The sequence below is a fragment of the Danio rerio genome, chromosome 23 (genome assembly GCF_049306965.1).
Source record: "Danio rerio strain Tuebingen ecotype United States chromosome 23, GRCz12tu, whole genome shotgun sequence".
NCBI lineage: Eukaryota > Metazoa > Chordata > Actinopteri > Cypriniformes > Danionidae > Danio > Danio rerio.
The window spans coordinates 40,838,963-40,853,783 of record NC_133198.1 but is presented as its reverse complement, the minus strand read 5'-3'; the positions used below and the strand labels follow the sequence as shown (position 1 = coordinate 40,853,783).

Below are 14,821 nucleotides of genomic sequence, written 5' to 3'. Positions count from 1 at the left end.
AAAAGAAGTCTATTATGCAAGGCTGCATTTATTTTATTGTATTTTTAAAATGTATTTTGTATTACGTAGTTATGTATTTAGTATTCTGAAAAGAAAGTAAAAAAAAAAGAAATTATTTATTTATTTTAAATATGTATTTATTTATTTTTAATATGTATTTATTTATTTTTAATATTTTTTATTTATTTAATGTATTTTTATTTATTTATTAGTTATTTAATAAAATTTTTTTAACTTAAAATTTTATTAAGAAATGTTTTATTTATTTAGTTAATTTTATTTTTATTAATTAATTTTTTTATTTAAGATGTATTTATTTATTTATTATTTATTAACTTTATTTTATTTATATATTCATAAAATTTTATTTATTTATTTAATGAAAATGTATTTAATTCAAATTTATAAATTTTAAATTGTTATTTATTTAAATGTTATTTATTTTATTTATTTATTAAATATTTTTTATTTATTTAATTTTATATATATTATGTTTATTTATTTAAAATTTATTTATTAATTTTTATTATTTTATTTATTCATTTATTTATTTATTTGTTTATTCATTTGTCTATTTATTTATTTAAAAATGTTAATTAAATAAAAATGAAAAGAAAAAGAAAATAAACATACCTTTACATTAATACTTCATTTATTTATTTATTAATAATCTTAATTATTTCATTTTTATTTATTTAGTAAATTTTTTTTATTACATTTTTAATTTTATTTATATATTTATTACATTTTAACTACTTATTTAATTTTAATTGTAATTTAATTTTATTTATTTATTTTTATTTTATTCATTTAACTTATTTATTTAATAAATTTTAATTAATTTAATAAAATTTTTTAATTAAATTTTTACATATTTTATATTTATTTATTTTTGATTTATTTAGTTGTAATTATTTTATTTTATAAATGTATTTATTAGTTTATTTATAAAAAACAACAACAAAAAAAATAATAATCCTTTAGGAGCAGCAGTTGATATAATGATTTCAGAATGATCATGTGATACTGAAGTAACAATGCTGAAAACTAAGCTATGAATCACATCAAAGGGCGACACGATGGCTCAATGGTTAGCACTGTCGCCTAACAGCAAGAGGGTTGATTCCCAGGTGATTCAGTTGGCATTTCTGTGTGGAGTTTGCATGTTCTCTCTGTGTTGGCTTGGGTTTCCTCCAGGTGCTTCGGTTTCCCCCACAAGTCAATTGAATAAAGGTATCGGTCAATTGAATAAACTAGATTGTCCGTAGTGTATGTGTGTGAATGAGAGTGCATAGATGTTTCCCATACTGGGTTGCAGCTGGAAGGGCATTCGCTGTGTAAAACATAAACATTCCGCTGTGGCGACCCCTGATTAATAAAGGGACTAAGCTATAGGAAAATGAATGAATGAATGAATGAATGAATGAATGAATGAATTGCATTAAAGAAAAATAATAATTAAACTACATTCCATACATAAGAAAACATATTCAAAATTATAATAATACATAACAAATTTATTTTACGTTCGATCAAAAAGGGCAGCCTTGGTGAGCAGAGGCTTCTGTTAAATCATTTAAAACATTGTACAGATCCCAAACTTGCGTAGAATGCCTGTTTTCTTTGAGACCATCCTTTAGAGTATAGTCAGCCAGGAACAGACATTTCCCATGAGTCTTTGCTAATGCACTTACATCAGTGTGGTGACGTCGGGGCTTGTTTCCTTCTCTCACTTTCAGCTTTATGCCTCCTGCCTTACGCTCTCTGTTTGAGCACAGAAAAAAAACTTGAACAATTAACTCTCACACACAACTTAAGAAGGTACTATTAATAGAGGAAAAACAAAAATGCATTAACTAATACATGCACTCTTATTTTTACTACATATGGTATTTTACAGGACTGAACCATCTGCTTGTTTGCGGTGCTGCACAATTTAGACAAGAATACTGTGATATCAGTGTGAAAATCAAATGAAAGCAAATCAAATGTTTTGTTTTTTAGTTGTTATGTAAAAAATATATGCCCCTCATTTTAAAAATCACGGGACATCGTAATTCATTATGCAGGACTACTGATTTATTTTCATTGCTCCATATCAGATTTGCTAAAAACACTTTAACTAATAAATGTATTATTATTTGTACCACATAGGGTTTTTTAAAGGACTGAACCAGCTGCTTGTTTGGTGGGCTGTACAATTTAGACAAGAATACTGTGATATCAGTGTGAAAATAAAATAAAATAAAAAGTGTTGTTTTTTCAGGTGTTATTGCAAAAAGAAACTAAAGTACCATGGAGAAAAAAAAGCTCATCATTTAAAAAATTTAGTAATAGGGTTGTAGGTTATCCCTTTATAAGTGATCTATACTCACAACATATGCAGAGATATGTCAGTGTGGAGCAGCATTTACTGCATTTTAATCCAAAATGTGCATTACGTTTTACTGAACTAAATTGCAGCCTTTATGATTTGATAATCACACTATAATAACGAAATTCATTTTGCAGCTGTTTTTTTTCCATTGCTTCATATTAGATTGGCTAAAAACACAAACACTTTAAACAAACTACACTTTTTTTCTTATTTTTACCACATAGGGTATTTTACAGGACAAAACAAAACAAAAACTAAACAAAACAAAAAAGAAGTAAAAACAAAACAAAACAAAAACAAAGCAAAATGGAAAAAACTCAACAAAAACAATTATTAAAAATTAATAAAAAATTATTTAAAAAAAAACAAAGACAAAACAAAAAAGGAAATCAAAACAAAAAAAGGGAATTGAAACAAAAAGCAAAACAAAACAAAATAATCTGGATTCTGGATAAAAAAATACAAAGACAAAACAAAACAAAACAAAAACTAACTTAAAACAAAACAAAAATGAAACAAAAACAATTTTTTTAAATAAACAAAACAAACCAAAAAAAATTATGAAAACAAAATAAAATGAAAAAAAAAAAAAAAACATTCAAGATGAAAAAAAAGAAGTGAAAACGAAAACAAAACAAAAACAAAGCAAAATGGAAAAAAACTAAACAAAAACAATTATTAAAAATTTATAAAAAAAAACAAACCAAAGATAAAACAAAAAAGGAAATCGAAACAAAAAGGGGAATTGAAACAAAAAGCAAAACAAACAAAAAAGAAATGAAAATGAAAACTAAATGAAAACAAAACAAAAAGGCAAAAACAAAAAAAAAATCTGGATAATAAAACAATACGAAGACAAAACAAAACAAAAAACCTAAAACAAAACAAAAATTAAACAAACAGTGGTTGTAAAATCATCAATCTAAATAAATTCCATGAAAAAAAATCGGGTATGCAAACTTTGTTCAGGTACGCAAGTATTCAGCTTCAGTTTGAATTGTATGCTTCTCGTGCAAAAACAAAAAACAAAACAAAAAACACACATTTTGGATTTTTGCATCTCTATGTTGTGCCACTCATGGTGCATATGGACGTCAAACTTTCATACGTTATCTGAAATTGCACAAGGATTGAGTTTCAAAGACTGACCCTCGTTCAGTGCTCGCTTCTTCGTCCTCCTCCAGGTCTGAAGGAGGGCTCGTTCGAGGAGGACAGGAACGTGTCGACACATTTCGTGCCAGGATAGAACCTAAAAAGATTATGTCAAACATGGAATAAAAATTAATATTTCAAAGCACTTCACGGGACCTTTAAACTACAAAGAATTTAATTTATTTAAGATAAATACTTAAAAGTATTTTATTTACAATTAATATGCTGTCAAGTGAATAAATGGCTGAATTGTGATAATGACGACAATTAACTGTACAAATACTAATCCGTCCCAGTTGTTTTCGAGTGAAACTGATTTGTATAAAGCAATAAACCTGTTTGTCAGAGTGTAACGCAAGTGCTTTTGTGCCTGCAGGTTAGCTACCTTGTGGCTGTACGTCGAAGCGGGGATGTCTGTCAAAGTGCATGCTGTCAGACTCATCCAGGTGACAGCGAGAATCACATGACTCGCACAGGTGCAGAGGGCTTTTACCGTTCAGCTCCTGACAGTCGGGGTGATGACAAACCTGCAGAAGCACAGAAAAAAGATAATTTAGGCCAGGCTCCTTTCATTTCGTCAGGCTGAAGAATTTGGTCTTGTTTTGAAATTCCTTGTTTTCACGTCAGCATAACGTCACTATAACCATACAGGCATGCATATGACACAAAGAGCAGCGTTTAGACCCCTAAGCAATTCAAAAACAGTGTGGAAAATGGCTTCTTTACGGTAAAAGTGCTTCTCCAGTGCCCCGAAACCCCCTCAGAACACAAAAGTGTGTCACATACTTACTAAAAACAAACAGGGAGTACTGCAAGGTTCAGTAGTCAGACCATTAATTTTTTTTTTTTTTTTTACAAGTTTCTTGAAGAAATCATTAAAAATATTGAGTTAGTTTTCACTGTTATAATGATGATTCCCCTCTATATTTATTTAAGTCCAGATTTACATTTATATTTAATCATTTAGCAAACGTTTTTGTCCAAAGTGACTTACAGAGACAAATCTGAAGCAGAAAGAGTAACTCAGATCAGATTACTTTCTCTTTGTTAGGCTAAAAAATTTGGTCTTGTTTTGAAATTCCTTGTTTTCACGTCAGCATAACAACACTATAACCATACAGGCCTGCATATAACAAAAGAGCAGCGTTTAGACCCCTAAGCAATTCAAAAACAGTGTGGAAAATGGCCTCTTTATGGTAAAAGTGCTTCTCCAGTGCCCCAAAACCCCCTCAGAACACAAAAGTGTCACATACTTACTAAAAACAAACATGGAGTACTGCAAGGTTCGGTAGTCAGACCATTAATTTTGTTTTTTTTTAACAAGTTTCTTGAAGAAATCATTAAAAATATTGAGTTAGTTTTCACTGTTATAATGATGATTCCCCTCTATATTTATTTAAGTCCAGATTTACATTTATATTTAATCATTTAGCAAACGTTTTTGTCCAAAGTGACTTACAGAGACAAATCTGAAGCAGAAAGAGTAACTCAGATCAGATTACTTTCTCTTTGTTAGGCAAAAGAATGTGGTCTTGTTTTGAAATTTCTCATTTTCACGTCAGTATAACGTCGTTATAACCGTACAGACATGCACATGACAAAAAGGCAGCCTTTAGAGCCCTGGGCAGTTCAAAAACGGTGTGGAAAAGGGCTTTTTAAGGTAAAAGTACTTCTGAGGGGGTTTAGGGGCACTGGAGAACCCATAAATGTGTCAAATATTAACTAAAAACAAACATAAGTCACAAATTCAGTATGGAGTACTGCAAGGCTCAGTACTCAGACCATTGCTTTTTGGTATGACTGTACAGACATGCACATGACTAAAGGCTAGTATTTAGAGCCCTAAGCAATCCAAAAACAGTGTGGTAAATGGCTTCTTATTGTAAAAGTACTTCTCAAGTGCCCCAAAACCCCCTCTGAACCCACAAGTGTGTCATATACTAACTAAAAACAAACATAAGTCACAAATTCAGTATGGAGTACTGCAAGGCTCAGTACTCAGACCATTGCTTTTTGGTTTGTTTGTTTTTTAAACAAACTTCTTCTAAAAAAAAGTGACTTACAAAGACCGAAGACAAACCTGAAAGAGTCACTCAGATCAGATTACTTTCACTTCATCAGGCTAAAGAATTAAGTCTCGTTTTGAGATTTCTCATTTTCACATCATTATAACCTCACTATTACCGTACAGACATGCACATGACAATCCAAAAACAGTGTGAAAAATGGCCCTTTACAGTAAAACCCCCTCAGAACATATGTGTCACATACTTTGCAATAAAACAAACATTGGTAACAAGTTCAATAGGGAGTACAGTAAGGCTCTGTACCTAGACAATTTTTTTAACAAGTTTTTTCTAGGATAATTTTTTTAAAACTCTTGTTGAGTTGTTGCTGTATGATTATTTTTATAATGATATAATTAATTTCACTCACATCAGACTACTTCATCAGACTAAAGAATTCTGTCTTGTTTTGGCCACAGTAAAAATCTGTAACATGGTTAACATTATCTGTAATATGGATAACATTTTTATAAAGTTTCCTTAATAAAAAATTTAATTTCCCTGAATTCTATGAAAGACACTTAATTTTTTCTCTCTCTCTCTCTCTCTTTTTTTTTTTTTTTTTTTACATTTTCTCATCAGTTATGCATATTACAGTTTTATGTTACATCTAATTTTAATGAACAATGTTCATTGCACTACTTTAGTTTCATGTCTGTTACCATGATGGTATAAAGTATTTGTGTGAATGACACTGAGCACCCTCTATTATTATTCATTCATTCATTTTCTTGTCGGCTTAGTCCCTTTATTAATCCGGGGTCGCCACAGCGGAATGTACCGGCAACTTATCCAGCATGTTTTTACGCAGCGGATGCCCTTCCAGCAACAACCCATCTCTGGGAAAAAAACACACACGTACACGTACACACACACACACACACACACACACACACACACTCACACTCACACTCACACTCACACTCACACTCACACTCACACTCACACTCACACTCACACTCACACTCACACTCACACTCACACTCACACACACACACACACACACACACACACAACCAAACAAACAAACAAACAAACAAACAAACAAAAAAACAAACAAACAAACACACACACACACACACACACACACACACACACACACACACACACACACACACACAACGGACAATTTAGCCTAACCAATTCACCTGTACCACATGTCTTTGGACTGTGGGGGAAACCGGAGCACCCGGAGGAAAGCCACCCTCTATTAGTATGTGTTTATCATTGTGGAAAAGTTCTTATGAGCATGAGCATGATGAACTACTTCAAAAAGTAGGCCTTCTCATCCCATTTCAGTGTAACAAAGGTACAAAGTGTAGATGGTAACATTTTAAAAATATCAGTGTACTAATGCTACACATTAATGAAAAATGGTAATTTACAGTTAACTTAGAATTTCTTTTATGTTTGTACCATTTTTATCAGTAAAATTCTAGCTGATATTTTGGCAAGTTAATCATACATTTGGTATTTTTTACAGTGCATAAACAGATAACTGTAATATATGGCTATCAATAGATTGATAAGCAGACAGACATATAGAACGTGCACTCAAATAATTTTTGCTGCTTGTTCAAACTAATTATTTCAAAAGAGCAGAATCAACACAATTCTTAAGTTCTTTTGGAGGACAACTTCATTGTTTTATGTTCAATCCACTTGAATTTGTAAAAACAATTAAGTTAACAATTGATTTGTGTTGGGACAAGGATTGTGTTGATTTTTTAAAGTGTAGAAGAACAGAAAAAGAATGACAGAACCAGAACTACATTATACTGTAGACAAATAGACAGACGGACAGACAGAGAGACTAGACAGAGCAGCTACAGAACGATAGACAGACATGTACAACAAATACAGATAACTAAAGGATTGAAGATAAAGCCAGCAGTGGTCTACGTTTTACAAATCCAGAGCAGAAACAAGCATCCACAGAAAGTAACATGAACCAACTAATTTGAGCAAAAGTTGCACATGCGGCTCTCTTAAGAGTTTAAGTCCATGAGAAATCTCTATTTCAAAAGCCCATTCAACTAAAAACCACAACTTTGAGCTTCACATCCACCCTCATTTAATATAAAAGCCGTGAACGCCACACCTACTGCAGCTTAATCCAAATCTCCCTCGATGACTCACGCAGACAAATATCAGTGTTGCCTCTTATTACCTTCCACATCATAGGATGCATCCCATCCTTAGGCTTCCGTCGGTGCATGACAGTAAAGAACCACACTTCATTATACACCCCTAACTCGCAGGGAAGGATCCCAAATCATCCCCTTCCCCCATCTGCCAAAGAAGCTCAATTAATCCACCCCTTGCTGTCTAGTCAGGTTAAGCGCTCATGGGGGCAGGGCACTTTTAGGGTAGTCCCGGTCTTCCCCAACAAGCAGATCAGTCTTCAGATGTCCAAAGCCCCTCTAATCTGAGGGGCTAATCATTAGTGCGAACCCGTCTGACGGGGCGGTGGAGATTAAATTTGGGCTCATCTCATCCTCAAGACTCGACTCCACCTAAAAAAAATTAGGAAAGACAGCATTGCAGCAAAAGGGCAGCATTTAGAGCTCTAAACGATGCAAAAAGAGTACAGTAAATAGACTTTTTACAGTACTTTAGGTAAAAGTACTTCTTTAGTGCCCCAAAATCCCATAAGAGTGGCACATACTTGGCAAAAAAACAAACATAAGTCACAAGTTCAATATGGGGTACTGCAAGGCTATTTCTTTTTTTTCCATTACAAATGTTGAGTATATTTATTTAAGGCCATATTTACATTTATATATAATAGTTTAGCAGCATTTATATTTAATAATTTGATATATTTCTAATCTGAGGAGATAATCATTAGTGTGCTCTCACGAACACATCTGATGGGGTGGTGGAGATTATATTTTTGCCTCATTTCATCCTCACCCTTGGCTCCAAGCCTCCACCTAAAAAAAGGGTTCTTCCCCAAGGAAGAAAGGGCAGCCTCGGCAGCAAAGGGCAGCATTTAGAGCTCTAAGCAATCCAAATGTGTGTGTTAACTGGCCTTTTACAGTACTTTAGGTAAAAGTACTTCTCCAGTGCCCCAAAATCCCATAAGAGTGTCACATACTTGGCAAAAAACAAACATAAGCCACAATTTCAATATGGAGTACTGCAAGGCTCAGTACTCAGACCATTGCTTTTTTTATTACAAATGTTGAGTATATTTATTTAAAGGTCATATTTATGTTTATATTTAATAGTTTAGCAGCATTTTTATTTAATAATTTTACATTTTTCTAATTAGAGAAACTAATCATTAGTGTGCTCTCGCAAACATTCTTTAGCCAAACATTTTTGGCTCATCTTGTCTTCAGACTCCATCTAAAAAAAAAACAAAAAAAAAAACAAAAAAAAAACAAAGAGTTCTTTCCCAAAGAAGAAAGGGCAGCCTCTGCAGCAAAGGGGCAGGATTTAGAGCTTTAAGCAATCCAAAAAAGCCTTTTTACAGTATTTTAATTCAATTCAACTAAATTTAGCTTTATTTGCATAGCGCTTTTACAATGTAGATTGTTTCAAAGCAGCTTCACATAAATGGTCATAGTAACTGGAACAGTGTAGTTCAGTTTTTAGTGTTTATGTTCAGTTCAGTTCAGTTTAGCTCAGTTCAGTGTGATTTAAAATCATTACTGAGAGTTCAAACACTGAAGAGCAAATTCATCGATGATTTCCTTCACCACGATGATTTTAGGTAAAAGTATTTCTCCAGTGCTCCAAAATCCCATAAGAGTGTCACATACTCGGCAAAAAAAACAAATGTAATACACAAGTTTAATACAGAGTACTGCAAGGCTATTTCTTTTTTTTTGTTTTTTTCGATTACAAATGTTGAGTATTTTTATTTAAGGCCATATTTACATTTACATTTAATAGTTTAACAGCATTTGCATTTAATAATTTGATATATTTCTAATCTGAGGAGATCTGAGGAATCATAGTGTGCTCTCACGAACACATCTGATCGGGTGGTGGAGATTAGATTTTTGGCTCGTCTCATCCTTAGACTCAACTACACCTAAAAAAAGGGTTCTTCCCCAAAGAAGAAAGGGCAGCCTCGGCAGCAAAGGGGCAGGATTTAGAGCTTTAAGCAATCCAAAAAAGTATGGTAAATAAATGCCTTTTTACAGTACTTTAGGTAAAAGTACTTCTCCGGTGCCCCAAAATCCCATAAGAGTGTCACATACTAGGCAAAAATCAAACATAAGTCAATATGGAAAACTGCAAGGCTCGGTACTCAAACCATTGCCTTTTTATTACAAATGTTTAGTATAATTATTTAAGGCCAAATTTAATTTTATTTTTTAATTTATTAGTTTAGCAGCATTTATATTTAATAATTTGACATTTTTCTAATCTGAGGAACTAATCATTAGTGTGCTCTCACAAACATCTGACGAGGCGGTGGAGATTAGATTTTTGGCTCATCTCGTCTTCAGACTCCACTTAAAAAAGGGTTCTTCCCGAGGAAGAAAAGCAGCCTCGGCTCCATGAAGTTTTTAAATAGAGCTTGCTTTTAAATGGGTCTTGTTGTCTTTAATAGGCATGACATGGTCTACCACAATGAGCTCAATTAGGTTAGGTGTACTTTCATGTTTTTTGGATTCAAGGGTTTTCGTGAAGTGTCAGCAGCTTTAAAAGGCACGAAGGGCTGAATATGGAGTCAGTGTGACTACACTAATCAATTTAGTGCAGAACAAAGTGTTAACACTGGTGCATGCTTGAGTTACAGAGAAAAATAAAATCAAATAAAGTGATGTTTTTTTAATAAAAACATCAAACTAAATAAACTGCGTGAAAACAATTAAGAAAAAAAAGAGTATCAGACTATAAATAAGAAAGCATAAAGAAAGTTTGAAAGGTCAAATGTTTTTATTTAACATTATTATGCTAGCTGATGTCTTCTCAAATGAAGTGTTGTGTTACATTTTTTAAAGATTTATCAGATTTTTGTGACAGCTAAACAAAAGCAAAAGAGAAACAGTGTATTTGTAATAGTACAAAACTGATTAAAACAAAAAAAAAATACACCACACTATAGCCCTCAAATTGTACAACACAAAATATGATGGTCATAAACAATATATGATGTGCATTCAACAAATTAATCATATAAACAGGTCAGTACCGAAAATTGAGGCTGATAGCATGGTGTATTCGGTAAAATCATTAATAATTATAATAATAATAATAATAATAATAATAATAATAATAATAATATTAAAATTAAAAGAAAGAGAAAAGGAAAATATATTAAACTGAATAGGCTGGGGGGTGGGATGTTCTTCAAACTTGTGGTTTTATGTGGAGAAAGAGTTGTATAGTAATCATCTGGAAGGTACAGACTACAAGTGCAAGATGACAACCATTCGTTCTACAGTAACTGCTTCAGGTTTCAGAGATTTAGCAAGCTCCAAAAATGGCAACCAAATGTAAGAACATTTAATCCCAGAAGACTATTTTTTGTTTTCTTGTTTAACAAAAATAAGGAGTCTTTAATCCACTGAGGATGGGGGTTGAAGAGACTTCCACTGCATCAAAATACACCACCTAGCTAATCATGACAGAAAAGCTATTAATTCAGGAAAGTAAAATGATAGCTCACAGTCAGGGGGTAAACTCTAACCAGGCCAATTAAAGGAGAAAGATCAATTTTAATAGATGTAATTGCTGAAAATGAATCAAAAACAGACTCCTAAAAAGGAAACGAAGCAGGGCAAGGTTCAGCACAAACATATTTAAAAAGTATAAATATTAAAGACGTTGCAGAGCTTTTCATTTCAATTTGAATTACATGTACTTCTGATGAGCTGTTAACATTCTCGTTTGTCATCATCTAGAAATTGTTGCACTATTAAATACATATATACAGTTATGAAATCATAAATAAGCCATACAACAGCAAATACTACATTACTAGACTAAAATACATATTTAAAAACAAAAGAAATCATTTGAGACTGGTCAAATGCACAACTCTCATGTCTTTTGTTGTTTTGTTAAGTGGAAAATAACTAACAGCAATTCCTAATTGCAAAAAAGTAACTGAAATTGTGATAATATGGGAATTTCTAAATATTGTGAATAATTATATATTATTTAAATTTCAAGAATATTCCGATTGAAGAATATTTAGATTGAAGTCGACACCTAGTGGTTAAGTGTGCCAACATATACAGTAGCACTGAGGCGTTCACAGTGACCCAAGTTTGATTCCCGGATCAAAGTCCTTTAACGATTCTGTTTCTCTGCTCCCCTCACTTTCCTGTCCTAACTTTACTGTGCTAAACAATAAAGGTAAAAAAAAATAATTATAAACACTATATAGAATGTATAAATATTGGGATGTGTCTACAACAACAATCAGGAGTTTGGAGATCGAGCTGATTCACCGGGAGGGATGGCTGTTCCCTGACAAGTTACAACACAGAGCAAGAAGGAAACTCAGAGTATGAACCTGACCCCAGGGCAGTGACTTCAGATGTACTATCACGTATTCTTACGCATGTACTGGTTATTTACTGTAAGTAGTGGAGATGATGAAGTTCTAATGGAAGTTCAGGTTAAATCTGCTCTCCAGGTGGGCTTCCCTGTTGTGAAATCTCTACTTAGATTATCTCCTAAGACCTCATTTAGAAATGTGATATATGGAAATATATACAAATTCCATTTATGACATATAAGTTCATACATTGTAAAAAAAAACATTGTAAAACATTCACACAATTCCTTCATGCTGTCCAAAAAAAAAATGAATTAAGTCAACTTAATTATCAACTCAAAACATTTGTTGCCCCCCAAAAAAACACAGAAATTGTGTTGATTCAGCTCATTTTAAATAAGTAGTTGAAACAAGCAGCAGAAATATTTTTTTGAGTGACAACAGTATTGTCATTGATCCCAGTTGTAAGAGCAACAAATAATAGCTTGACTTCTAGTTGATCATTTAGAATAATTGGCAGAAAGTAGATTTTTCTGATGAATCATCAGTTGAACTGCATACCGATCATCTCATAGTAATCAGTCAAGTTTGGTGAAGGAAAAAATCATGGTTTGGGGTTACAATTAATATGGGGACGTGCAAGACGTGTAACATCAACAGCCTGAGGTATCAAGACATTTGTGCTGCCCATTACATTACAAACCACAGGAGAGGGCAAATTCTTCAGCAGGATAGCGCTCCTTCTCATACTTCAGCCTAGAGATCTGCGCGGGACTAAATTTTGAATCCCGCTCCCGCCCGTACCCGCCAGGTTTTATCCCGAACCCGACCGCTCCCGCTTATATTAAGAATTTGTTGTCCCGCTGCCCGCCCCGCCCCGTTTTCTGCCCGCTGCGCCCGATCCCGCTAAAGAGCGGGGGAGAAAAAAAACGAAAATCACCCAGCTATACAGTCCAGACAGCCAAGCTGTCTGTATAAAAACACAGCACCAAGCACACACACAGAGACAAAGCTCTCTCTCTCTCATACGCGCACGCGCACTAAAGCCTGATTTATACTTCTGCGTCAAGTGACCAACCTAACCCATGGCACATGCAACGCGCGTGGCTGTGCATTTATACGTCTGCGCGCTGTCTCTGTTGGTCTGCATTAACACTTCCGAAACGCTAGTTGGCAGTGAGGTGTAAATGTTCCTCTGTGTCGAGTTTCTTCTCTGCTTTTTTGCTTTTCCTGAACTCTTCCTGGATGTACAAATGGCTCAAACTCGCTCATTTTGAGGCAGCAACCGGCCGACGTGCAGCAACTTTAACTATGAGGTAAACACAAAACAAAACTTTCCATCCGGAGCTCCTTCACGGGACTCCACACTTGTAAACAATCGCTACATTGGGTTCGCGCCATTCGTGCGGCTCTCGGTCCCGCCCAGACTCGTCAGCGCTACCAAGCCGACCAATCACAGAGCTTGCGCTACGCGTTGTTGCGATGTGTAGTTACATTTTTTGAGAGGTGCACGTCAGTGACGGCGATGGCCACGGCACGTCAGCGCCATAGCATACGCTGGTGTTTGACGCAGAAGTATAAATCAGGCTTAACACACATACAAGCACCAAGCAGACACACAGGCAAAGCTCTCTCTCTCTCATTCGCGCGCGCGCGCACTAACATACACACACACAAGCACCAAGCACACACACAGGCAAAGCTAGCTCTCTCTCTCTCTCTCTCTCTCTCTCTCTCTCTCTCTCTCTCTCCCTCCCTCCCTCGCATAGCAATATCCACGATATTGCTAGACAGCCCGCTCCCGTCCCAAATTAAACCCGTTACCGACCGCTCCCGCAAAATTCGGAAAAATATATGCAGACCTCTACTTCAGCCTCCACATCAAAGCTCCTGAAAGCAAAGAAGGTCAAGGTGCTCCAGGACTGGCCAGCACAGTCACCAAATATGAACATTATTGAGCAGGTCTGGGGTAAGATGGAGGAGGAGACATTGAAGATGAATCCAAAGAATACTGATGAACTCTGGGAGTCCTGCAAGAACCGTTTCTTTGCCATTCCAGATGACTTTATTAATAAGTGATTTAAGTCATTGCAGAGATGTGTGGATGCAGTCCTCCAAGCTCATGGGGGTCAAATACAATATTCATTCTTTTTCCACTGAACCATGACTTTATATTCTATACTGGACATTATTTCTGTTCAGTGACATGATTTTTGTCTAAGCAAAGTTAGACTTTACTTTCCTAATAAATAAAAATCAAGCCATGATCATCTTTTATTTTGGTAAAATAAGCATAATCTAGAGGCCTTTGCCTTTCATATAAGCCACTTCTGTTTCCAACTAGATGTCAATTTGCTGTTCCTAAAACTTGGATAAGTGACAAGACTTTTGTCAGGTAGTGTATATGTCGTATGCAAAAAAAGGACACATATATTTATTTTATAAAAATTGGAATTGCAAATATGTACACATAGTCAAGCGATAAATCATTCATACCTCTAGCAAATTCTCACTTTAAAGTTACTTCTGTTCAACCAGCAAGCTGTTGTTGTTCTTTGACTGAAAATAACAGGATTTCCCCAAAAAATAACAACACGATGTAAAAGAGGCATGTATAATATATATGCAAATATATACAGATATATTCAAATATATCACATTATTATATACATATTTGTAATTCCAATGGTTGACAAAAAAATTAAATCACCAATTTTTTTTCAATTAAAAAACAACAATTTGCTATTTTTGTCATAA

General features: G+C 34.0%; 1 protein-coding gene across 9 annotated transcripts in view; it reads right to left on the bottom strand.

The window, feature by feature from the left end:
* plekhg5b (pleckstrin homology domain containing, family G (with RhoGef domain) member 5b) overlaps nucleotides 1-14,821 on the bottom strand; it is a 147,871-nt gene that overhangs the window by 56,371 nt on the left and 76,679 nt on the right. For 8 of the 9 annotated variants that reach the window (XR_012398684.1, XR_012398685.1, XM_017353688.4 and 5 more), the window contains 3 exons: nucleotides 3,915-4,056; nucleotides 3,527-3,626; nucleotides 1,695-1,764 (listed from right to left, as the gene is read on the bottom strand). Coding sequence is in view for 7 of the 9 variants with exons in the window: in XM_017353688.4 (XP_017209177.2) it covers nucleotides 1,695-1,764; nucleotides 3,527-3,626; nucleotides 3,915-4,056 (312 nt within the window). In the remaining 2 variants the exon portion in view is untranslated. Of the gene's footprint in view, nucleotides 1-1,694; nucleotides 1,765-3,526; nucleotides 3,627-3,914; nucleotides 4,057-7,765; nucleotides 7,814-14,821 lie in introns of those variants that run through there. The other variant, XM_002666521.8, reaches the window with a different exon arrangement.